At 35.8% G+C, this 27482-nt stretch overlaps 1 protein-coding gene across 2 annotated transcripts in view; it reads left to right on the top strand.

Moving 5' to 3' along the window:
• The window catches only part of EPHA3 (EPH receptor A3), a gene marked incomplete at both ends in the record, with an annotated part of 370237 nt that extends 342981 nt beyond the window's left edge, over positions 1–27256 (top strand). For both annotated transcript variants that reach the window (XM_079704896.1, XM_079704895.1), the window contains 4 exons: positions 4682–4831; positions 6362–6555; positions 20276–20431; positions 27151–27256. In XM_079704896.1, the coding sequence (XP_079561022.1) occupies positions 4682–4831; positions 6362–6555; positions 20276–20431; positions 27151–27256 (606 nt within the window). The remainder of the gene's footprint in view (positions 1–4681; positions 4832–6361; positions 6556–20275; positions 20432–27150) is intronic.
• Positions 27257–27482: the final 226 nt, after the last annotated feature.

Here is a 27482-nt window from a genome sequence, read left to right as displayed (position 1 = left end):
GTTGATCAATGGAAATTTCTAGGTAAGGAAACGTTTAATTTTGCAAACTGGCTTAGTTGTTGAGCTGGTTAAATGCCACTTATTCATTCATTATGTGTTCAGAATAACATGTTTGGAATAAAATGGGAAAAAAATCAAAATCTCCCCCTTCCTTATGCTTTCCTATAAGGGCGGCAACACAAGATTTGATACAGTGAGGAGCCAGAGGGAAGCTTAGATTAAAAACCTGGATGAGCTGAATGGATAAAGGAAATGTGGCACATATATACAATGGAATATTACTCAGCCATAAAAAGGAATGAAATTGAGTTATTTGTAGTGAGGTGGATGGGCCTAGAGTCTGTCATACAGAGTGAAGTAAGTCAGAAAGAGAAAAACAAATACCGTATGCTAACACAAATGGAATCTAAGAAAAAAAAAAAAAGGTCATGAAGAACCTAGGGGAAAGACAGGAATAAAGACACAGACCTACTAGAGAATGAACTTGAGTATATGGGGAGGGGGAAGGGTAAGCTGTGACAAAGTGAGAGAGTGGCATGGACATATATACACTACCAAATGTAAAATAGATAGCTACTGGGAAGCAGCCACATAGCACAGGGAGATCAGCTCGGTGCTTTGTGACCACCTAGAGGGGTGGGATAGGGAGGGTGGGAGGGAGGGAGATGCAAGAGGGAAGAGATATGGGAACATATGTATATGTATAACTGATTCACTTTGTTATAAAGCAGAAACTAACACAACATTGTAAAGGAATTATACTCCAATAAAGATGTTAAAAAAAAAAATACCTGAGTGACAAACTAGTAAAAAGGCTATAAACTGCATTTCCCAAGCCAGCAAATATTGTAGTGGAAGGCTTTTGTCATTTCACAGGTGACTACGGTGCCAAAGCCATAATATTTTGTTAAGAATTAGTGTGATTAAAGTTTAAGATAACATAAGAATTATTAGATCAACCAGTGAGTTTCAAAAATTGTTATACTGGAGAATTTGAAGTTGTTATTCCAATAATTGGGTCTGTGTGTGTGTGAATTCGTCAGGCTGAAGCAATTACAAAACACATCAGTAAGAGCAGAATTCAACATGTAAGTGTTTTGATTAAAATAATTTATCATACATTTTCCCAAACACATTTCCTTTTTGTGTGCGTTTTAAACAATGTTTTAACAAGATTTACACAGCAAATAGACAGCATTTGATGGGAAAATGGTTCTGGAAATAATTTGCTTGACTCTGTAACTCTGTGCTTCATTAGAAAACACACTGCACAGGTCTTAGTCAAGAATTGAAAGAGTGAAGCTCCCGCTAAAGAGATGGGTGTGGCTATGGCATCAGAGGTCCCTCCAATGGCATTCATGTCTGTATGCAGAACCACCAGTGAAGAGATTCTCTTTCCAAGCTCCTTCGACATAGGTGTAGCTATGTTCTTCCTAAAAACAAGTTTTTAAAAAACCACCTTTCAGTATTTCACTATTTTTAGACATTTTATTAAAATATGCTCAGGGCTACCCTGGTGGCGCAGTGGTTGAGAGTCCCCCTGCCGATGCAGGGGACGTGGGTTCGTGCCCTAATCCGGGAAGATCCCACATGTCGCGGAGCGGCTGGGCCCGTGAGCCATGGCCGCTGAGCCTGCGCGTCCGGAGCTTGTGCTCCGCAACGGGAGAGGCCACAACAGTGGGAGGCCCGCGTACTGCAAAAAAACAAACAAACAAACAAAAAACACCTCAATGTCAAGGCTGTCCTCTCTGGAAAACAGGGATAAAGCACTGAAGATGAAACAACTTTAGCATGTACCATTGTAATCCTGGTTGAAGTAAAACACAAAAAATGGGCTTATTTTTCATTGTTGTCATCAATCAATTGGTTTTGTTTTTTTCCCTAATATCTGTATTTTTATTTCAAGGAATCTTGATAAGGTGACACGTATCTGTGCCTGATATTTTCTAAATAGATGCAAAGTTTTCAACATGGAAAGGACTTTCTTCCTTTATCTCTCTCTCTCTCTTTTTTTCTTTCTTTTAGTGCCATTTTTATGTTGTTAGTAATTTGTTTCTTGGCAAAAGAAAGGAAATGGCAAAGTGTCTGTAGCAGAGATAAGACATTCAGCTGAGATTTTAAAGTATCATCTTTCTTTGTCCCATGAGTACAATTTGTTTGACTTCTGTTAATTCTCAGAGTTCTTTAAAAGGGAAAGAATGTATGCCCAATGATTCCATTTGGCATCCTGAATAGATTTATAATAGTTAAGTGTCACATGTGTAGTTCTGTTTTTATCACAATTATGGGGTAGTATTTGAAATCTTGATTCCTTAAAACCCAAATCTGGACTCTGCAGGTGCAATTAAGTTAATTTGTTTTTTAAAAAATATTATTATTACTATTAACTTTGAATGTGTTGGTAGAGAAGGGGCAATATTAGGCTAGGAGAAAGACTCTCCAAATTTAAATATGAAAAAGTATCTTTTAAATTTTTGTTGAAAAAAAATACAAACTATAAAGAAGAGAATGAATGAGTGAGTGTAAGTGAGAGGGAAAAGAAAGGGGCAACTTCTAAGACCATATGCCCTCTCATCTCCATAGAGTTTTCTATTCTGTTTTTCTGGTTCTGGACAATCTTTACTCCAGTGCACGTTGAGCTCTGTAGTGTTTCCCACCAACTCCCAAAACTCTCTTGGTCTAGCTCCCATCTCTCCAACCTGATTTTACTGCTCTGGTATAAATCATGGATGACCCTTAGGTTGGTATCTTCTCAAGAAGGCTGTGCTCAGTCCTCCTTTTTGTGCTCACTCCTCTACAGTTTCATGCATCCTTCAAAGCCCAGTGTAAGCCCAACCTCCTTCAAAGATCTCCTGGCAGTACTCTTTCTGAATAGCTCACTTGTGTGAAAACATTGAAGAAAAGTGACAAGTTTACTGAGATAGTTCCAATCACATATACCACTCTCCTCTACGGGGTAACACTTGCTCAATGTACCTGTGATTAAATCCCAATTCAACCTTTTCCCATCCTCTCCTACTGCATGCCTCCACACTCTCTGTAGTATTATCACACTGGAAACCGTTTTTCCAGAACATATATTTTCCTCCTCTGTGCTTTGATTTATGCTATTTCCCTCAGAGTATGGGAGTATTAAGCTAATGTTTCTTGAGGCTTTACTGTGTGCCAGGAACTATTCTAGAGATTTTACTGAAATTTGTCATTTAGCCTCACAACAATGCTATGAACCAGCACTGTTACTTTCCCAAATAACAGATGTGGAAATTCAGGCATAATAAGGTTTAATAATTTACCTCCCAAATTGCCAACCCATTACTCTAAAGCAATATATTGTCACCCTTGAACATTACTTAAGAACCAGTGAAGTGCTATGATGTACAATGTCAATAGAACACACTTTGATGAATATGGCATAAAATTTTGATGATGTGAATTCTTTGGAACAACCATCCCTTTTTTTTTGTTATATCAAAAATTGATGTACCTTATGAGGCTCAATTCATATGTGACCTCCTCAGTTTCTCTAGTGAGAATCTCGGCTCCATGCTCTGTAGCACAGCAGTCTCCACTACTATCTTCCTACTCAATGTAGGCAGGGTCTGCAATTCTAAAAAGCCCCAGCATCACCTGGAGCTTTTTAGAAATGCAGACCCTGCCTACATTCTGGAACTACTGAATCAGAATTTCCATTTTAATCAGAGTGAGCCCAAGATGATTCATATGCATTGTACAGTTTGAGAAGCAAAGTGTTAAATACTTATTTCTTTCTACATTTAGTTATTTCCAGCAACTAATTATCATTCCTATTTGCTTGATATTTCTCAAACAGAAGGACCAGTGTGTTATTTATATTTGTCTCACCCAAAGTGACTAGCATAATACTTCCCATATGGTTACTACTCAACACATCTTTATTAAATGTATTTATTAAACTGAGAGCAAATTCTATGGGAGTTATACCTTTATATCTCCCATAACTCATAAAAGCAATATTCTCCTCTAGACTATATGTTTTCAGAATCTAATTATTATATCTTTCTAGCTCATATGGTGCTTACCTAGTACATGGAGGGTACTTCAGTGGTTAATGATGGAGTGAGGCACTGAGTAAATTAATTAAGATGATTGATGAATGTATTTGAAGAGAGGTTTTTAAGATGTATAATTTTATTTTGAATGTATTTAATTAACAAATACCTTTAAGAACTTAAGAGTATCAAGGAGGGGTGTAAGTTCCTTACAGATATTAACTTAATTCACATTCTGCCCTAAGGTTGTTTGTTCATGCATAAATCTATGTTAAATCAATAAAGGTTGATTTGAGATACCTCATTCAATTCTAATATATAATATAGCATATCTACTTCAAGTTGTTTTGCTACAGATGACTGATAAATGTGCCATAATTGACATAAAATGTCAACATTTTAGCAATTTTCAACTGTATTTTTCTTTCATCATTTCAAAATATTCCCAAATTGATTGAGAAAATATTGCAGTAAATAGTATGCCACTCACTCCTTGGTATTAAAATAGAAGAATATCAAGATATATCAGAAGAAACCCGCATTCTATTTCAGAAGAGAAATACCCTGACAAATTCAGTCAGATTTCAGATGGTAATGTATATTATATGTTTTAGTCATTGATCATGTATGTATGTATGATTTTATATTCCAAGGGAGGGAAGATCCCAATCCGGTGGACATCACCAGAAGCTATAGCCTACCGTAAATTCACATCAGCCAGTGACGTATGGAGTTATGGGATTGTTCTCTGGGAGGTGATGTCCTATGGAGAGAGACCATACTGGGAGATGTCCAATCAGGATGTAAGTATTTGTAGTCTATGAGTTATGGGTTCGGATTAAGAGATCAAGCTGTGCAAGGAAGTGGAGCATAATGAAACCAGGTGGCTCCCTGTTTGTGACATTGAAACAGAATACTTAGAAGAAATGAAATTGCTTCCAAATCTTGTAAAGATATCAAATGTGTTGCTCTGAAGGATTTACATTTTTCCCTCAAGCCCGTGTTTAGAAATGAGACAAAGTGAAGACATTTGTAATAAAATTTTATAAAATAAGTGCCTGACAAGATAGCCAATAGATATCAGGGAATGTTTGAAGTATTTTTTGCTACAAAATTGTTTGAATGTAACATTAGTAAGGTACACATGTCTGCCATCCTTTGTAGACTTAATTAATGCATCTGGGCCAATGTTTTGTTTACTTAAATCTAGTATTTCCCAAAGTCAGACAAAACAACCAATCACTAGCATGTTGTTTCTCATAAAGTATTAAACTTGCACATGAATTTAGTTATACAAATTGAAGTCTCTGGATAGAGAAAATAATCTTTAACTTTCTATTACAACTGTGATATGATTTTTCAAAAGGATTTTTGTTTTTATAAGTCATGTTTTGCTAATACTTAGTGAAAGGATGCTATTGGCATGTGAGATCAGCACTTGGAGATTTTTTTTTATGCTTAGCCAGAAACTGTGAGCATGATCTCAAAGACACATAAGAAGGAGAGCTGAGATGCTTTTAGTCATTTCCTACTCACCACATATAAAATTACTTTTAATGTATTTGGATATAAAAACCTTTCTGAACTTCTTCAAACAAGCCATGTTTTATAATGGTACTGGGAAAATCAGACTCTCTTTACCACATCTCTATTTTCCAAATTCTTTCTGTATCAGAGGATCTCAAAATGTGGTCTTTGGACCAGTAGCTTTATCATGGCCTGGGAATTTGTAGGAATGCAAATTATCAGGCTTTTCCCCAGAGCTATAGAATCAGCGGTTAGTTATCTGTATATTAATAAGTCCGCCAGATGATTCTGATACACAGTAGAGTTTGAAAATCCTGACTTTACATGATTTAAAAGTGTGAATGGACTAATAGTCAGTTAGTTGTGCAGCACGTGGGCTTTTACCAAAGGAACTTACTACGATTTGAGAGGTACCATTTGAACTGTGATATAACTAAAATCTATGGTAATTTTTTCTGCATTCATTCATTCATGTATAGTTTCCATAGAAATCTGTATTACCAAATAATTATTTCTTTATAAATTACTGAATTTCCTATATCATAGAACCTTTATTTTTATTTTAATCTGGAAAGTTACTTTATAAACTTTTCTTTCCTCAATCCACTTTCTCTGCCTCAATCTTCCTTTATATAATATTTTCAGACATGGATAATATTTATTTAATAAGCTGCTATCCTTTTAAGAAATTTAAAATGAACACTTTTTCACTTAACTTTGAAATAGTCATATAAGTGTGACCTGCCCATGAAGAAGTAAAAGAAATTCCAACTCTTAAGTCTCTGGAAACTTTGCTTCTCACACAGGTAATTAAAGCTGTGGATGAGGGCTATCGACTGCCGCCCCCCATGGACTGCCCAGCTGCGTTATATCAGCTGATGCTGGACTGCTGGCAGAAAGACAGAAACAACAGACCCAAGTTTGAGCAGATTGTCAGCATTCTGGACAAGCTTATCCGGAACCCAGGCAGTCTGAAGATCATCACCAGTGCGGCAGCAAGGTGACACATTTGATTTTGCATCTTGCACTCACTCTGAAATGAATGTATTTTCTATCTCCAAGATGTTAATTTGTTTCTTCCACTTCCCCAACTGCATACTTTGGTACTTATATTCCTCAAGATTAGAGAGACATGTTTTCTTTTCCTTTTTAAACTTTCAGGAGGAAATTTCATGCTACTTAATGACAATGATAAAATTCTGGTACTTTTTAACTTCCATCTTGACGAGAAGAATGTATACATTCAGGCTTGAGTATTTGGACAATAGAAACCCTGGGCACATAGCTCCTTTTCACTCTCTCCTATTTAAACAAACAAACAAAAAAGAAAATCTCCTGGAGTGGTGGGGAATTCTAGCAAAGTCCTGATTTATTCCTCATTTAAAATAAAGTTTCAAAAATAATAACAATGCCTCCAAACCATCGCACTGGCTAGGGAAATGTAATTTTCCCTTAATTAATTAAAAAAAATTTGTTTTGCCCATATCGTGTGCCAATTACTTTGTTAGACACTGTGAAGGATAAAACTAAGACTAAAATAATGTCAGTGTTCCTGGACAGCCATGCAAATGTCAACACATCATAGCCATAAGGCAACCCTGAATGCACAATATCCATTAGACTTTATGCGTAATTCTCCACGGTAAGAATCATTGAGTTGTCTTAACGGTTTTGAGAAATGTCAATTATATTCTCATTGTACACATAGTGAAAAAGAGTTCTTTTACATTTTGATGATGTGTGTTCTTAAAGGAAAATTACAGAGTTTTAGTAAAGGAACTATACCTACTGTGCACAAAAATCCACAGTATTAAGTGATATGTATACATACTACATAATGATGATTTACAGTGACTCATGTGTAAAAGATTTAATATAACCCCTTATAAGAGTTTTCTTTTCTTGTTTCTTTTATGCACATCTGTTGGTTTTACTGACAATTATCAAGAGTTGTGACTTTCAAACTGATAGAGCACTTGCTAATGCACTTATAATAGAGTATATATTTTTTCTACCTTAATAGGAACAATTATACTGAGCATACATGATCCAGTTTTTGCATTATATTTAAGTAAGATGAATAAAGAAAATTTGAATCAAAGTCTTAATCAGTATATAAGAATCATAGATTATTTGTTGGAAATAAATTTTAGGGGGGTCACTCATATTGAACTTGGTAATATATATTCAGTAGGTAAAACTATTGATAACTTATCCTGCAAGGATGAATCTCTGTCCTAAATTTCAGAGACAGACTGTACAGGCTTTTTTGGAAATCCACCTGACAGTTTAACAACCAACAGGATAACAAACTTGCCCCTCCTGGGCCATATGGTCCTCATTTTGCACCCTGAAGCCCTTTCTTTTGATCTTTACTCAATAGCAATCGTAGCAAAAAAGAACATCTTTTCAATTCTTTCCATATCATAACAGAGCATTCAAACCATTTCCATAAGATCAATATTAATATAAAGATTAACTCATGTAATATGATCAAGAGATATTTAAATCCAATTCTATGTGGGAAAATTCTCAATATCAGATCATATTATGTGAGGATATACCCTCGTATTCAAATTTTCTTCAATTCACTATTCCATTCTTATTGAAGTACATTGAATATTTTTATCCTAATATGTATTTTTAATATTTTAATATATCCCCTGTATTTTGTCACAAAACATGCAATTTTAGGGAAACTATTTTTCTAAGAAGTGCCACCCATCTTAATTCACTAAATATAAAAGTTTTAGAAATTCTGTTTATATATTTACTTATTGCCATTAAAATACACAGTGGGCAGATTGTGCTATTATAAATTTATTAACAACAACCTCAAATTACCATGCAACAATCTCAAGAGATCTTATTTTTCTTTAGAAAATTTGCTTTCCCACTTTTGACAACAATTATTCTATTCTTTTTCATAACTGATTAAACTCATTCCATTTCCCCTTTAATTTTCCAGTGATGTGCTTGCCACATGCTTTATTGAGAAAATACAAGCCATCAGATGGGAAATTCCAGCAGCAAAACAAAAACAAACTGGCGCCTGCACCCATCCATCTTGTTCTTTTTTCCTCTAATTACGAGAGGAAAGTTCTTCTTACCTCGAATTAAAAGAGAGGAAGTGTCCTTTCAATGTCAGAGGCAAATCCTTTCTCTCTCTCTCTCTCTCTCTCTCTCTATCCCCTGCATACCCAGGCTCTTTCTCTCTCTCCTGCATATGCAGGCTCCTTATTTCTGCAAGATTATTGCCATAAAAATATGTTCTATTATTACGATGTTTCTTAAATTTCCCTAATACAAGAATCATCAGGAGAACTTATTAAATGCACAAACATCAAGGTCTCTAACCCAAGCTACTAATTTGGAATCTGCAAGAAAGGGAAATGGAATTTGGACATTTGATAAAAACTCCAGGGGATTTTTATCATCAAGGAAATTTAGAAGATGTTATTTGTCAACATCACCTCTGCTAGCCCCACATCTCTGCCAACTACTTCCTTATTTTTTTATCACCCTTCACAGCCAAACTTCTCCAGTAAGAGTCTCACACACATCTCAAAACTTAATATTCAAATTTTATATTTTATTTTCTCCTGATTGCCTCATCCTTCCACTGCCTTCCAAGCACCTATTCATTTACACATTCAGGATTATAGCCAGTCTTGGTACCTCTTTCTTGCTCTCCACACTTTGATCCAGGTGATCACTGGGTCAACATGATCCATTTCTCTCCCTTTTCACTGCAAACACTCTCTCCTATGACTTTTTCTGCTTCTGATCTAGAGTACTGCAGTAGCCTCCTGATGTGTCCCCTGCTTCCATTCTTGTCCCACGCTAAGCATCTTGTCACAGAGCCTTCAGAATTTTCCTATCAACATATGTATTGATAAATTAAATATTGATAAAAATATATTGATAAATTATATACTTATAGTATAATTTCAGTCACCTCTTTATAACCAATTTTAAATTTCCATTATACTTAGGAAAAAAATCTACATTCTTTTTGATTGTTTACTAACCCTGCTCCTCCAATGTAATTTCTTTTATTCAAAGTCATTTCTTCATTTTTTCAACAACTATTTATTATAAATTAAGCTACTATGTGCTAGGCATGTGCAGACGCTGGAGTACAGTGATGAAGACAAATATGGTCCCTACCATCCTGGAGCTTACATTACAGAAGATGTACAGTAGATAATAGACAAGCACAGATTATAGGAAGGAAATAAATAAAAGGTTGTGATAGATTATTAAAGAGTGGTTGAGGAAAAAACCCTCTGAGGAGGTGATATTTGAGCTGAGAACTAAAAAAAGGAAAAGAGCCAGATTTTTTTTTTTTTTTTGGCTGTTCTATGCAACATGTGGGATCTTATATCCCCGACCAGGGATTGAACCTGTATTGGGACCACTGAGTCTTAACTGCTGGACTGCCAGGGAAGTCCAAGCCAGATTTATAAAGAACCATCCCCTCCATTAAAATATTTTTTAAAAAAGGATCTTGGGATAGGAAAAAGAAACTGCAAATGAGTCTGGAAAGTTCTAGGAAGTGGCAGAGGGACAACAGCATAACCGAAGAGCAGTAGGGAAAGGAAGAGTCTGTCACAAGAAGGCAAACAGAAGCCAGAACACTTGAGGCTACCCAGGTCATGGTGAAAACTTTGGAATTTTTTGAAATGCATGAGGAACCCATTAAGACATTTAAAGCAGAGATGTGACACTATTTGATTTACGCAACTGCTTTGTTGGGGGAGAGGAATTTCCACCATTCAACCTGTGCTACTTTCACTTAAATAGTACTCTAGCCTCAGTGACCAACCTCAAGTTCCTTCAGAAAGTCAAAGCATTTCAGACATGAGGACAGTAGCACACACTGTTCTCTTTGTCTTAAGATTCTTCTTTGCATTCATCTTCCCTTAGAAAGCAGCTTCTATATCTTGTCTTAATTGAGGCATTCTCTGGCAACATGATTTAAAGGTCAACACCATTATTCTTTCATGGGCCACTATGTCCTCGTTCTTCATCATAATTTTAATTCAGTTGTGTGCATTTTCTTTTTATGTACCCATTCCTCCAATTAACTCAGCCCTATGAGATCAGATGCCATGCTGCCTTTGTATTACCATGTTGATACTGGAAATTCAATACATATCTGTTAAGCACATGAATACATATTTACTGGAATAATAATAAATTTCCATTTCAACAGACATACAATTTTTAGACAAATATTCTAGTTTTATTCCTATTCATTATACAGATTTCTGCAGGCATTAGTCATAATGGTAAAAGCTTAAAATTTTCTCCTAAGCAAATCTCATGTTTCCCTTTCTGTCAGCTCAACTCCAGAAACAGTCCCCTCAACACACTTGGAGACCGTCTCAATCTGAGTTTGTGGCTGGCACCAAGGATTCAAATTTCTCAATGACTTAGTTATTTAGAACAATATATAGAATTATGTTTATAAAGTCCTTTAGGAAAAACAACATCATTCTATTATTTTTTATAGGGATGTTGTTTTCCAGAGTCTGCCTGTGTCTAATTAGTTTTATGGCAAATTTTATTTCATATACTGTTACAGAAATATTTCTATAATGCATTATTTTACTCTTCAGCCTTCCTTAGAGTTGATGATTCATAACAGAAACATTTCCAAAGAATCTTACAGTGAGAGTATCTTTGTGAATATCACTGCTGGAAGTGGGGAAGGTGTTTAAGCAGATGGTCAGGGTGTACCAGATTAAAAACTGACTTGTATGTTGCAAGAAGTGGTAAGAAGGGAAGGGAAGTTATATTAAATCTTATGTTATGTTTGTTTTTTGGTAATTGATTTATTTTCCTAAAAGTAGAGTAATTGGAGGAGACATGAATAAATTTGAAGTTTTGACTATATGAATATGAAGATACAAATGTTTGTTTAGCAGTTACTTTGTGTGAGGCATTATACTAGGCCCTGTGGTGCTTATACAGGTAAAGAGACACAACCTTCGACTGCAACAGCTTGCCTTTGAAAATAGGAGGAAAAGAAAAGTTCAGAAATACTATATAATTGACCCTTGAACAACATGGGTTTGAATTGTATGGGTCCAGTTATAGACAGATATCTTTGAATAGAAAATACTACACTACTACAGGGTTTGTCGTTGGTTGAACCTGAGGATGCCGAGGAACCTCAGAAAAGAGATAAGAATAAGGAGGGCCGACTATAAATTAACCCCTGTGTTTTTCAAAGTCAACTGTAATATCCCTCAGAATATGTAATTATTAGAGCAAGAAGACAAGGTTGTAAGAATCATGAAGGAAGGATGAGTTTACTTTTAGCTTTCAGATTATCTGGCAGTTGCAAAGAAGTGACTTTTGGATGATGGATGAAATTTCTACCAGCAGATAAAAAGATAAGATCATATCAGGTTAGGAGAATACTGTACAAAAAAGTAAAACACATAAAAACTTAGGAAACTTCCATTTACATTGCATAATATATTTTTGCTATAATACAGTGTAAGAAAGGAAATTATGAGAAAGAGCCTGATAGATGGTTTCACCAGATAATGGAAGATTTAATGTCATCTTTAGAAATCTGGACTTTTGTCCATGAGGAAAAGAAGAGCCATTGAAGATGCTTAAATGCTATATTACATTGTGCCTGTGGAATAGTTCTCTGCAGCTATACCTAGAATAGCTGGAGGGGAATAGTTCATGATAAGGAGTAGGGAGGTGATTTCAGTAGTCTTGGGAAGGATTTACTCTAGGGTAGAGCACAGAAAATAAAAAGAAAAGGTGTAACTTCAAAAAGTTGAATGAAGTACTATAAGACATGGTGACTGGTGAGATGTGCAGAGTGACAGAGAGAGTATCAGAGAGTACTTCCAGGTGAACAAGGAGGACTCTGAGAACAGTGCTCCCACTGACAGAGCTAGGAAGGGTAGAAGGAAGAACAGCTCTGAGAGGCAAATGAGCATTTCGGACACAATGAGAGTGAGTCCTACAACAAGTTGGAAATTTACATCTCAAGCTGGGGGAGAGATTAAAACTAGGCATCCAATTTGCAGCCTTCTCTCTGCAAACAATTTAAAAAAAAACACCATTAGAAATGTATTTAGAAGGTACAAATCTTGGTCTAGTCATGCTGATTTTCACCACAAGTATCGATCTATCCACCTGTATTCTCCTAATAATAATTTAATTTCTAGTTAAAGCTCTCATATCCCATGGATTATAGGGAGACTTTAATCAGTGAAGAGTGGAGGGTGTTTGTCCACATAGGTTGACACTGAGACACACACTCCTCCCCCAATCTCCCAGACTGAACTTTTGAACTTCCCCTTGCTGCTTCTGTGGCTAGGAGTGTTTCTGAAGCATCTAAATGCCTCAGTCCCTTAGTGCAGAAGTCATGACCTCAAAACTCTACAAGAGCCAAGAAGCTGATTGAAATGAGTGAATGCTTCTACAGTGTGTAGCAGGGTGTGCTGGTAGCTTATGGAGATTTCAAGCTCCTTATAAGGGGACTACAGAGCCAATCAAGCCAGTAGGTGGCAATCCTAGAAGGAAAAATGTATGCAACATTAATTATTATCTCACAACTATAACCCACTGCATACACTTCCACCCAGAGAGAAAGAAAGTGGTCTCTGTTTAGAGCTTTGGAGAACGGTACCAATTACAGAGCAGAAGAATATGAAATGGTAGGTAGAAACAAGAACAGCCAGAGTTAGGAATGAGACTTCAACCATCATAGAAACCACAGCCCAAGGAATTTTCCAAAACTGGATAGAATGAACTGTATTATCAAAAGGTGCAAAAGCGTAGGCAAAAAAAGACAACTGAGGAAAAAACCACTCAATAAGCAATGAGAAGGACATTGAATTCTCCTTAGATAACTATTTTGATTCTTTTAGAGTGATAGATGAGATATGAAATTTTAAGAGATTTAGTTATAATTGGATGATGAAAAGGAAAAGGCAATGTGAAAATAATGCTTTTGAGAAATTCAGAAAAAAATGAAAAATATAGTCATAATACACATGTATAAAAGGGTAAAAGTAAAGCTCCCTTCCTTTTGGTAAGAATTGGAGGGCTTCCCTGGTGGCGCAGTTGTTGAGAGTCTGCCTGCTGATGCAGGGGACACGGGTTCGTGCCCCGGTCCGGGAAGACCCCACATGCCGCGGAGTGGCTGGGCCCGTGAGCCATGGCCACTGAGCCTGTGCATCTGGAGCCTGTGCTCTGCAACGGGAGAGGCCACAACAGTGAGAGGCCCGCGTACCGTAAAAAAAAAAAAAAAAAAAAAAAGAATTGGAGAAATTTTTCTTAAAAGTATTCTTGATAGAAAATATTGTTAGAAAAATAAATAGAAAATGGCCTTAGAATGATAAATTTTCTCTACTACACAACATGTTTTTGTTATACACGTTAAAAGATAAACAAAATTCATTTTATTTTTTAAATTTATTTATTTTATTTTATTTTATTTTTGGCTGCATTGGGTCTTCATTGCTGCACACAGGCTTTCTCTAGTTGCGGCAAGGGGGCTGCTCTTTGTTGCCTTGCACGGGCTTCTCATTGCAGTGGCTTCTCTTGTTGCGGAGCATGGACTTTAGGTGCGCAGGCTTCAGTACTTGTGGCTCCCAGGCTCTACAGCGCAGGCTCAGTAGTCATGGCTCATGGGCTTAGTTACTCCGTGGCATGTGGGGTCTTCCTGCACCAGGACTCGAACCATGTTCCCTGCATTGTCAGGCAGATTCTTAACCACGGCGCCACCAGGGAAGCCAGCAAAATTCATTTTTAAAAGAAACTATTTTGAAGATAGTTTTATATAATATACATTTATGTAACACATATAATATGATTATTTATTACATATATTTATGTATTATATAATAGACAATTAGCTTTACATTATGCATAAAATATATCTCTTGGATTTAAATAAATTGATTAAATTACTTTCGTGAATGTAGTTAAATTAAAAATTTTTAAAGGCTTAAAAATAGAGAAAAATAACAGATGAATTAATTCATTTCTATTTAGGCAGTAAGATGCATTTTTCTTTTTTCAATATTTATGTATATAAAGTGAAATAGGTGTGTTCTTTAAATTCACAAAATTTTCACGTGCCAGGGCATTGGATTCTTCAAGACTATTGTAAATTTATAGAATACAAATTTTTGGCATAAAGAATTAAATAATACATTCAATTTATTTGAGATAAGGTTCTAAAGTGAAGGTAAAGGAATTTATGGTATAAAGATTTAAACAATATATTTAAAATATTTAGACTAAGATTCTGAAGACCCAATTATACTTAGTTAATTTAATTGAAATGATTTTAAGTATATTGTTCCATTGCATTGATTACTAACTTGTAGGGATTCATGTTTATTAAGTTGCAGAATAATTAGGAACAAAAATAAGCAGTACTTGTAATTTTTACCTGTTAATGGCACTAAATTAGCATTAATAAAATACTTCTTATGTCTAAAAGAACAAAATATAATTCTTTTTGAGAATAACTGCTGTTTTGACAAATATTATATCCTTTAAGAGAAGTCTGATGACCAAAAAACAATCTGTTTCTCAAAATGACTTTGACCTCCAATTCTGGAACTGACAGGGTGACTTTCCTCATGAACAAATATGATACAGAACATTTTAGAGGGAAGCAAATATTTCAAATACCCAGGTGATCTTTTTTTTTTAATCTTAAAAATCAAAGCAGGTAATTTTACCACTGGGAGAAATTAAACCAGATGTAATAGCTATAACTGCTAAGATTTTTGTCCTTAAAGCCTAGAGACAATCAAAATAAACACAATGACTTTACTCCTCCTTAATGTGTTATTTATATACTAGTCTCCTGTTGGGAACTATATATACTTAAACTTATTTTTAGTTACTGAGGACAAGTTAAATTCGTTTATTCCTATCTGGAATTTCTAACTTTAGAGATAAAAAAATCAAAAATTTGCATTTAAAAAATTGGCAAGTACAAAATTTTCCCCTTGAAATGTAATGACACCATTTGAAATTAAAATGTTAACAATAAATTATAAAAGGTATTGAAAAAGTATATTACTATTTTATATATCAGGCAATAATAAACGTAGAGATAATTAACATTTTGCCTTTGAGAAATTACCCTTAAGTTTTAATATGGCCCCTGAAACTATTCACAACCACAGACAAAAAGCAGGTAATTATAGTGGTATAGAATACACCTCCAATATTATTAATATTTACTTCTAGACTCAGTAGGCATCTACTTATTCATTCAAGAAATGTGTATTTATCAGTATTTTTAATACATAAAAAATAAAGCCCTCTGTAAACCCAAAGGAGTCTTTTTATGTTATAAAAGAATAACTTAACATTCAATTTTAGAGTTTAGAATCCTAGTGCAATATTGAAATAAGATCATTATGAGAAGATATTCTTGGGACTAGCAGTTATTTATTGACATTTGTTCCCCAGTATCTGGTGCTAGTTGGTATGACCATTTACAGATAAAATAGGAGTTGATGGGAAAATAATATATGTGTACCTCTTTAATGAAGCAGTATGAAAATCCACAAAAAAGTAATTCACAAACCTAAATACAAGGAGAGAGGAAGAAAGGGAAGAAAGTTATTTTTTGTTTCCCCTGAGCAAACATGTAATTTCCATGATTTCTTTTTAATGACTGCAGTCTGTGGCCAGTAGGTACTGATTTATGAAAAGCTGTAAAAGATCAGGTGGAACTCTGCAGGACATCGTTTACAGCTGCACGGATTGAAACCTATCTAATTTGTCTAGTAAAAGTGTGAGCTCACAGTGCACATCACCCAGCCTATAAATTTCCCCTTCAGACCCAATGTCTGGGGCTGGGTCTAAAAAAACGCCAATGCCTGCAGCTGCTCAAAAAGCCCACATTCCCCTGGTGTGCATGAAGAGACATCACAGGCTCTTCACAGTGAGAGACAAATTCCTATCCATTGATAAACTCACCAGATGTCCTCTCGGAGGAGGAAAGGAACCAATTTTTATTTGAATTCCCCAGAGAAATCCTGGAAGTGGAAAAATGATACTTTGCAGGGCTGGTTATTCCTAGGTCACTGGCATTAAAATTAGGTCCCTCTTTGTCTTCCTTATACTTTGATCCAAGTAATAAACAGAAAGACTCAGTTGGGGTCACTCTAATCCTTAATCCGCACATCCTGTTTTATTTCAATTTGTTTATACTAATTTTCTCTAAATTCTTGTTGAGTCTGACTATACTGTTGAGTTAAAAAATACAAACCATTTTGAACTTAGAGGGGAAAATTCTGCATTTTGCTATTAGGCATACTTCATAATATTCTGAATATATGTCCTGGGGTTTGATTCTTCATACCCACAAACCTATAAATAAAAAAGTATTGCTATTCATGGGACCAAGAGTCAACAAGAGTCGACATTAGATTCTGTACTTCAGCTACTGTAGCAATTCAAGCTGTGGGGTGTGAGTGTGTGTGTATGTGTGTTTGCTTGCATGCCTGTAGATAGTCTAGTACTTTGTTGTCTCCTTTCTAGGTCTCACTTCATTTTTCTTATAAAATTTTCTCACATCTGATATAATGCTACTCCTATCAATTTTGTTTACTCATTCCAAGTCTTATCCAATGGGTCCAATGTTATATCTAATGTTGGCCAATGACCAAGGCTATGTCATTCATGATGGTCATACAAAACAACCCAAGAATAATGTATACGTTTTGGACCCCGGGTTGTATATCTATATCTGTAATTCCTCAAGTTCTTAGGAAAAATAAATAAATAAGACATTTTCAATGATTTAAAAAATAAATTATTTTTTTCTTTTCAGGTGGGTAATTTAAAGAATCATAGAAAATTATTTATGTATATGTTCCAGAAGAGAATAACATATAAAATGTTATATTTATATTTTATGATGTTCTAGGTATCCCTAAAGGAAATAAAATTAATGCTTTGTAAAATAGTGCCTAATTTCTGTTTCTTTCTTTCTCTTAGATAACCTCTGAGGATTAGTTAAAACTAAACCGTAACACATAATACAAATTACGAACTCCATAATTTTAATTTTTAATTTTTAATTTATAATTCAAACACTTGAGGTAGAGAAGATTGAAGCAGTTGAATTTAGTCTAATGGAATGAAGTTTGAAAAGTCCTCCACTTTCAGATGTCTCCACTTCACAAATTTTGACAGGGAGGGAACTAGTTATTGATCTATATTTTCCACAGAGCATGCAAATATAGGCAGAACCAAACTGTCACATTCTCAGTGTTTTCTTAAACGGAGCACTAAAATTGTGTTAAATTTTCATTTTTATCAAATAAATAGTTAAACATTTTTAATTAATTAAAATTTTATTTTTATCAGATAAATTTAATGTCTCCCCATCAAAATCCAAATGAATTTACAATCCTATCTTGTATTCCAAAAAACAGCACACAGGTTCAGGGCATGCTCGTTCAGATTTCAGAATCTTAACCTCACACTTAAGCGTGTCTTGTATATTAGGGAGTGAGTTGGAGAAATATCATCAATAGTAATGGAAATTCCACATATAAGTGATATCATATTATATTTGTCTTTGTCTGACTTACTTCACTCAGTATGACAGTCTCTAGGTCCAGCCATGTTGCTGCAAATGCCATTATTTCGTTCTTTTTTATGGCTGAGTAATATTCCATTGTATATATGTACCACATCTTCTTTACCCATTCCTCTGTTGATGGACATTTAGGTTGCTTCCATGTCCTGGCTATTGTAAATAGTGTTGCAATGAACATTGGGGTGCATGTATTTTCTTAATTATGGTTTTCTCCAGATATATGCCCAGGAGTGGGATTGCTGGATCATATGGTAGTTCTATTTTTAGCTTTTTAAGGAACCTCTGTACTGTTTTCCATAGTGGCCGTACCAATTTACATCCCCACCAACAGTGTAAGAGGTTTCCCTTTTCTCCACACCCTCTCCAGCATTTATTGTTTGTAGGTTTTTTGGTGATGGACATTCTGACCAGTGTGAGGTGATACCTCATTGTAGCTTTGATTTGCATTTCTCTAATAATTAGTGAATCATCTTTTCATGTGCTTTTTGGCCATTTGTATATCACTTATATGTGGAATCTTAAAAATGGTACAAATGAACTTATTTATAAAACAGAAATAGAGTCACAGATGTAGAAAGCAATCTTATGGTCACTGGTGGGGGGGGCGTGGAGGAATAAACTGGGAGATTGGGATTGAATGTATACACTACTATATATAAAATAGATGACTAATAAGGACCTACTGTATAGCACAGGGAACTCTACTCAATACTCTGTAATGACCTATATGGGAAAAGAATCTAAAGAAGAGTGGATATATGTAAATGTACAACTGATTCACTTTGCTGTACAGCAGAAACTAACACAACATTGTAAATCAACTATACTCCAATAAATTTTTTTAAAAATAGCAATGGAAATCTCCCAATTAAAAATTCCTCTTAAATGTGAGCAGGACTCTGATTTGTCGCTTAATTTTAGTTTTAATTTCCACATATATTATAGGGGCATAGCATCAGTGCCTAACTAATGTAAGGATTAAAGTCCTTCATATCTATGTGTTATGCTTAATATTGTAAGTTCTCATAAATGTTCAATATAATCCTTATTTCTGTTGTTGTTGTTGTTACTCTTATTATTCTTCTCAAAGCAAAGGCCTTCATAACTACTATTTACTCAAGCTCCCATCCTAAGAGGAAAGAATAAAGAGAAGGACAATCAAGTGTCCACTGGTGACTGGTTCCAGGCTTATGAGTCAAAGGACAAGTCAAAGAGGCCACTGAGAGCTGAAAAGGCAACCCAGGCAGTTTACCAATAGGATGCTTCTCTTGGTTCTTCAGGGATGAAAATATGGTTTCCTCCATTTCTTTTGTTCCTTTGATTCACCAGATCTTGCAGCTGGTCATAGATCTATAGTAAGACCAATAATTATATAAAGCAATCCTAAAAGTTCTTGTTAATGCTGATTATATCGTACAATAAAAGTCATAGTCACAATGTCTACCTATCTATCTATCTTCTACTTCTGTATATATATTATAAATCTGATGTTGTCATATTTGTCAGAATTTCACTTATTGTTACTCATCTACTTTTTTCTATTCTTTTTGTAAGTTTTATTTTTAATGACATTGTGACATTATTTAAGTCTGTGCTGACTTTATGTCCTGCTGTAAGTTTAGTCCAGGTTGTTCAAACTGTCCCTTAGACAGCAACCTGCACAGTGTCTACAGATGAACATCCAGTAGCCAGGATTTAATGTTGGAAACCAAATCCATCCACCAAAGCAGACAGAGGAGTATTCAGTGTGTTGTGTCAGCTATAACTGTAACCTAAATTATCACCATCTTTGCTAATGGTTAAACAAATTAAATTATAAAAGTATGTATGGATCTATTTATGCTTTTCACTGGCAAAGTTTCAGTAATTTAAAAAGCAGTCGTGAGTACAGAAGGGGAGCACTGAGACAAGATAATTACACAGTATTCTTGCAAGCTGCCAGCTTGAATAGATGAAGACTTCATGGCAGATAAATTTCACAAATAAACAGGAATACTACGTGAAGTCTGGAAGTTCCTGCTGATGTTGGTGTCGAATTTTGACACGCAGCAACTCTGCTGACTCCTGATCTCTCTCCCATTGGTATTTTCTTTTCTTGTAGGCCATCAAACCTTCTTCTGGACCAAAGCAACATCGACATTACTACTTTCCGCACAACAGGTGACTGGCTTAACGGTGTCCGGACAGTGCACTGCAAGGAAATCTTCACAGGCGTAGAGTACAGTTCTTGTGACACCATAGCCAAGATTTCCACTGAGTAAGAATAAGTTTTGACTGAACTTTCTAGTGGACATATGTGTTTAGGATTAATGTATTATAAATAATAGATGAATCTCTGAGGTACTTAACTTTCTCCTGTAACCACTGAGCTGGATCCTGGGTCTTTGTCAAGGACACCTTCTAGATTGAGGTGTGTTGATGTGTCTTCCTCTCTCATGCTAGATCCCCACAATAGGTGTCTTCATTGAACTATGATCTCCTTCAGATAGACCAACAGATACATAGCCACACCCAACCCCAAAGGACCCAAGCCCCTAATTTAAAACATAAGCAGATATGTCATGATGATTTGTATATCCTCACATTTGTGATTCTCTGTTATTTTTAACAAAGCCTAACCTCTATGGAAATGGAAAATTGAGAACTAAGTGGATAACCTGATATATAGGGAAACATGCTAAAGTCTAAAAGTAGTTCTCATAGCTATTAAATAAACATACCGTCATCTATTACTGAGTGATCTCATGCTAGAAAATAAAGTTATAAATAGGTTTAAGACATGGTTTTCCTTAAAAAAGCTTATGGTCAGTTTGAAAGAGAGAATATGCATAATTAATATATATTAATTAGTATTAATTTATGATTTCATGTGTTAAAAGCCAGCAATAATCAAGTATAATATGCTATACATCTTAGACAGCGGTCCTGTGGTACAATAGGGATACTTTGGTAATAGGAATTCTTTGATATGAGAAACCCATGGCCTTAAAGAGAGGGGATTTATAAGCAATCAAGAGAACACAGTGAATAATCCATAAAATTCATCCTCATTCACCAGGTATGCTAATTGGGAACAGGAAGTGAAAAACTGAAAGCCATATTCTTCATCTTTCTGTGAATGAGAGACAATTTACTTCACTTTCCAATGAGATTGCCTCATTTTTTCTTTTTCTACACAGTGACTTTTTCTGTTTTCCCATGCACATAGCTGAAAATGACTCTCTCAACCCTAGATCATACAACCTTGGTATGCCACTCAACTGACCTGGGTCCAACTCTCTTTCTTCTAAGTCCCCCCGAGAGACATTCTGATGGCCTCAGTCTTGCTTATAGACTGGCTTCTCCAAAGTCATGTCTGCCATGAGCTAATCATTTCTATTCAAAGGAAGAAGAGTGAGACAGCATGAACTTGACTCTAGGGGTCCTTTCTTGAGGGCAAGATAAAGGACTGCTCCAAAGAAAGAGGTTTTGTGTGGGGCAGATACATCAAAAGTTGTCCACAATTTTGTAGCTTGCAAGGTCTGTTTGGAAACTGTATCCATCTTTGAGTCAAAATCTTCTATCTTTGATCTTTGTTATATTAAATAAACCCTTTTGTGCTCTCAAGTTCCTTTAAGTCATATCCAATATTTGAGTATTTAAATGTTGTTGAATATTTAAGGACTTTCATTGTCATCCTGTCAATCATTTAAACAAAATCACCTTGGAGAGCTATAGATTAGATGTCAAACAGGAGTGTGTAGTGTAATTAATAGAGATACAAGTGCCTAACAAATAGGTAAAGAAGTTTACCATTTATGGTAAAGCATCCCATTCAGAAACACAAACATCACAAAAGGATCTATAGCAAGGGAATATTACTATTGAAGAGGAGAATTCGTTCTTAGAAAATAAACTCACACTAGTCTACTTAATATGTGTTGGCATTCCTGTTTAAAATAGAATGTAGTAACTGTTGAATAGACTTCTGACCCAATCGACAATGTGTTTTGGGTTTCTATGGTAGTTATTTTGATCAGACACAGTCCCAGGATATATTAATGTATTTAAATATTTTTATAAGTTCTTATTTTAGTAATGTAAACAGTTTGGGAGCACAGAAGCATAGCAAAGAACAAGCACAAAGTTAAAATTTTCTACACCATTGACAGAGTTTCAAAGGCAAATGTTTATTCTCAATAAAATATCAACACTCAGAGCTTTTAGATAATGGAACACTATATTGAAGTGGATGAAGCAGAACATTGTTAATATGATTAACTGCTAGCTCACAATTTAAATATAGTCAGATATTCTAATCTATGAATATGGTCAGAAAGCTATTTGCTTAAAAAGGTAAAGTGGCAGCATTTGTTACACTTCCAAGTTAGGGACATATTTGTCTCAACAGTACAGTATTAGATGCTAAGCTCTTTTTGGCTGGTTAGAATATTTTCACTTAATTGTTATGATTATTTAAACAACCTGTGAGTGTACATTCATGAAGAATGAAAACTGGTTTTTCCTAAGAGATTCGGCTCTTTTAGGTTGGCCCTTCACACTGACCCAGATGGTTTCAGGTCTCTCTGTATTTCAATGTTCTTTCTTCTGTCCTTTCTCCTCAATTCAGGGACAACACAGAATTAACATCTACTGACCTAAAACTCCTTGAAAAGAGTTGTTTACTTTTCGGGTCTCTGCAATCTCTACCTCATACCTACCCTTGTTTATATTATAAAAATGAGAATTAAAAAATATTTAATACACTAAAAATTTGGTGAGGCAACATTTTCACCTTAAGTGCTGTAAAATATTTAACTCGATATTTCATTCTTCCTTTTGCAGTCTTAGGCTTGTTGTTTGAACTTGATTCCTTCCAATCCCTATTTTCTTTGTGTCTTACAGAGTCAATTTAGAAATGATTCCCTTGACCAAATAACTCCAGAGATTCTCCTAGAATAAGACAGAGATACTTTGAAAAGGATATTACATTTGTTTTTTACTATCCAGACTATGAATCATAGGAAAAGATCAAGAGTTTCATACTCAAATAAATATTAACTTATTTCAATTAGTTTAGGGATCTCATTTTTAGGCCAGCTACTCAAGTCATCTAATTTTCAAATAAACGTTTTTTAAAATGTGCAGTTTTATTCAGTCAACATACTTTTTTAAAATATTATTTCATAGCTTAGGATGGATTTAGGAAGGTTAGTGTGAGAAGGAATGAGAGAATGAGAAAGGGCAAGAGTGACTGTAGAAACTGGAGAGAGAATTAAGTGTGTGGAATGAGTAGGAGACAGATTAATTGCTACATGTCATTATCCTGCACCTTTGGATGCCATTTTCAAAGTATCATCACCTATCCTTTTGCCTTTGAAGTACCAGATAGCTTATTAACCTCTGGTCTCAATCTTGAGCTGCTCTTTAGTCTTGAACTTTTCCACTGCTCTTCTGAATAGGGTAGTCCTAATGAGATAAGCGCATGGGGAGTGTTACTGAGACTACAGCAGCTGGATGTTTAGAGAGATTTTGGACTTGGCAGGGTGGTGGGTAGAACACATTTTGGTAGGGGGAAAAGAAGGTAGAGGGTACATAAAAACTCAAGTTAAGGCATAACCTAAAGGGATATTTACTGTAATTCCCTTTTCCAGTATAATCCTTTGCATCAAATATAAACAAAATTATGTATCTACTTGCTTATGTTGGGTTCCCAGACACTGAATCTGAAACAGTTTTATGCAGAAGATTTCTTCAGGTGCCCTTGGGACATACATCCATAAAGAAATGATAAGGGGCCCTTGGACTGAAGGAGAAGACTCAGTCCTACCTACTGTAACAAGAGTCCTAGAGCTTGGCTGGCCCTTCAGAGTTGTCCGAAGCTGGTCTGCAAAATTGCAGCACCTGATTTTTTTCAGTGGCCAGGGTATTGGTGCTTCAGTTCCAGAGGGGAAATAAGAGCCAGGCAACATAGCATATAATACTATGTTTAAATTTGTCAGTGAGCTCAGGAAATTAGTATATTACCTTGGAGCATTTTTTTTCTCTGCTTTCCATGATTACATTTTCTTTTTTAATCTTGTAAAGAAGGGGAGAAGGAAGAGACAGAGAAAAAAATCAGGGAGTTATAAAAAAATATGATATAGAATTGGAAGAAAGATGAGAGAAGAAATACAAAAACAGTGAGGATCTATTGATTTATATACATTTATATGTCTTGTTTTCTAGCTCTTAGATTCATAACCTGACTTTGTTATAGTTTGAGGATGAGTAGGGAAATGTTTATTGTTCATTTTAAAGATAGATCCATGGTATCCTTATAAAAGAATCAAAATCCTGTAAAGCACACCTTCTCAAAAGCAGGGGTCAACATAAATAGACTACGTTACTCTAAGCGAAGGTTTCATTATCCACAGTTACACAAAGGGTGGCAAGCTTGATGTCACCATAGTTCCCCACTAGCCTTCCTGGTGAAGCAAGGTAGCTGAAGACTGTGATCAGAGAGGACCTCAGGCAAAATACAAGTTGTCCATAGAGAATTTATCAGACCCTTGAATGGCAGCAGGGGGGTAAACTGTAGGGTATCAGAATTTCATCCCCAGCTCAGATGATAGGAATGCAACTGAGCCTTAATTACTTTTATGCAGCAGATGCTTAAATAATGTGTAAACTGCTTCTTAAGTAGTTACCTATTGTCTTCTTGCACACCTTTATTGCTTGGGAACTCGGGTTTTTTTTTTTTTTGAATTTTATTTTACTTTTATAGAGCAGGTTTTTATTAGGTATCTATTTTATACAAGTTAGTGTATATATGTCAATCCCAATTTCCCAATTCATCCCACCACCACCAACATCACCACTCCCCACCCCCCACCCCCCGCCCCAGGGAACTCACTTCTTAAGAAATCAATTAGTTCAATTCAGTGAGATTGAATTCCCAATTTCTCATTCTTTTTTTAATGCTCAATATAAAGGGGCTCCATCTGTGTGTGTGCATGTATTTGCATGTGTATACTTTTCCTTCTTTTCACTTTCAGTCTGCCTAGCACTCCTTGCCAAGTGACACTTAATCCTCTATCAACTTCCCCAGATAAACATATTTTGGACTAGCGATTCACTCTTTAGTAAGTACACGTTGAGCCCCGGCTAAATGAGGGTCATTGTTCAGGGTGTGGTTGATAAGCAGAGTATACAACCGACAAGAATCCCTGTTCACATGGAATTCACCTTCTTGTGGGACAAGATAGAGAGTAAAGAAAAATAAATCAAGAAAAAATGGCAATATGCTGGATGATGATAAATGCTTTGGAAGAAAATGAAACAAAAAGAAAATAGGAAGTGCAGGTATGAGTGCAGAGAGGGTTTACAATATGAAATAGGAGGATCAGGGAAATCTCATAAGAGGGGGATGTTTGAGTAAAGACCTGAAAGAGATGAAATGTATGAATGAATTACTTAAATCAAGAATAGGGGATTCCCTGGTGGCGCAGTGGTTGAGAGTCCGCCTGCCGGTGCAGGGGACACGGGTTCATGCCCTGGTCTGGGAAGATCCCACATGCCGCAGAGCAGCTGGGCCTGTAAGCCATGGCCGCTGCGCCTGCGCGTCCGGAGCCTGTGCTCCGCAACGGGAGAGGCCACAACAGTGAGAGGCCCGCGTACTGCCAAAAAAAAAAAAAAAAAAAGAATATTTAATTAATCATTTGCACATGTTTAGCTAAGTCTTTTTCCCCCCAAATGAAATTCTATATGCTCTTATAATCTTTATTTTAATGTCTTATTTCTGAGTTTTAACTATTTTAAATTTAATAATTTTGATAAATAGAGAAATATCCTTGCCATTTTTTCTACTTTGAAAGAACTTTCTGCTTTAAAGAAATTGTTCCAGTTATCTATGGCTGTACAACAAACTGCCTCAAAACTAAAAGGCTAAAACAACAACGATTTTATTGTATACACAGTGTCGTGAGTCATGAATTTGGGCAGAGCTCAGGAGGGTGATTCTTCTGCTCTGGTGTTGGTACTGAATTAGGTATTCATCTAACATGCATCTGGTCTAGTCCAGAGGGCTTGAGATGGTTTCACTCTTGTCTGCCTTGGTGCAGAAGTTTCATATAGCTGGGTCTGTAGACCAAGTGCTTACAGATGTCCTCTTTGATATTATAGTCTCAAGGTAGTCATACTCCTCACATGGCAGCTCTGGGGCCTAGAGAGGGTGTCTCAGGAGATAAGAGGTAGAATCTGTTAGTATCTTAAGATCTGAGTGCAGAAACTGATACAATGTCACTTCAAACCTATTCCATCAGTCAAAGCAGTCCCCAAACTGGCCCAGATTTAAGGGAGACAGGTAATGCCCCACAAGAATGTGTGACCATCTGCATTAGTTTCGTAGGGCTGCCATAACAAATTACCACAAACTTACTGGCCTGAACAACAGAAATTTATTTTTTCACAGTTTAGAAGCCAGAAGTTGGAAATCAAGGTATTGGCTTGATTGGTGCCACGCTTGCTCCAAAGTCCAAAAAAAGGAATCCTTCCTTACTTCTTCCAGTTTCTGATGGATCCCAGCAAAGTAACTGCAATCTCTGCCTCCATCTTTACATGGTCTTCTTCTCTGTGTCCCTGTGTGTCCTCTTTCTCAAATAAGGATAGTCTCACTGGATTTAGAGTCCATCCTAATCTAGTATGATCTCATCTTGACCCTTCTCTTAGTTACATTTGCAAAGACCCTATTTCTAAATAAGGTCACATGGTGAGGTTCCAGATGGACAGAAATTTTGAGGGGAACACTATACAACCCACTATACCATCTATACTCTTACACAAGAATAGAGGTGGAATAGTCAGGATATAATATACAAATGGTGCAAAAATCAGAAAATTATGTCTAAAGCATTGGGATCTATAATTGCACAAGCTTTGTTAATTGAAAATCTCCTACGTACATAATATCCAGGAAACCATGATTCTCACCAGAAATTTTCTTCTTTTTTTTTACAGTGACATGAAAAAAGTTGGTGTCACTGTGGTTGGGCCACAGAAGAAGATCATCAGTAGTATTAAAGCTCTAGAAACGCAATCAAAGAATAGTCCAGTCCCAGTGTAAAGTGCTATTTCTGGAAGGAGGTGGTGGCTGTGGAAGATGTGGTGTCACTCTGCAGACAGATGTCAACACTGGAAATACTGGTGGACATTCCAAGCCCAATAAGACACTCAGATACGAGTACAAATGCCTTAAAATGGAATTGAAAAACTCTTTATTTTCCCCTATCATTTAGTGGATGGGTGGGTGGGTATATTTTGTTTTGTAATTGCTTTTTTGATGTTAGTTG

This window comes from Hyperoodon ampullatus (assembly GCF_949752795.1).
Source record: "Hyperoodon ampullatus genome assembly, chromosome: 5".
Taxonomy (NCBI): domain Eukaryota; kingdom Metazoa; phylum Chordata; class Mammalia; order Artiodactyla; family Ziphiidae; genus Hyperoodon; species Hyperoodon ampullatus.
Note: the sequence above shows the minus strand (reverse complement) of the source record. Positions and strands in the feature narration are given on the sequence as shown.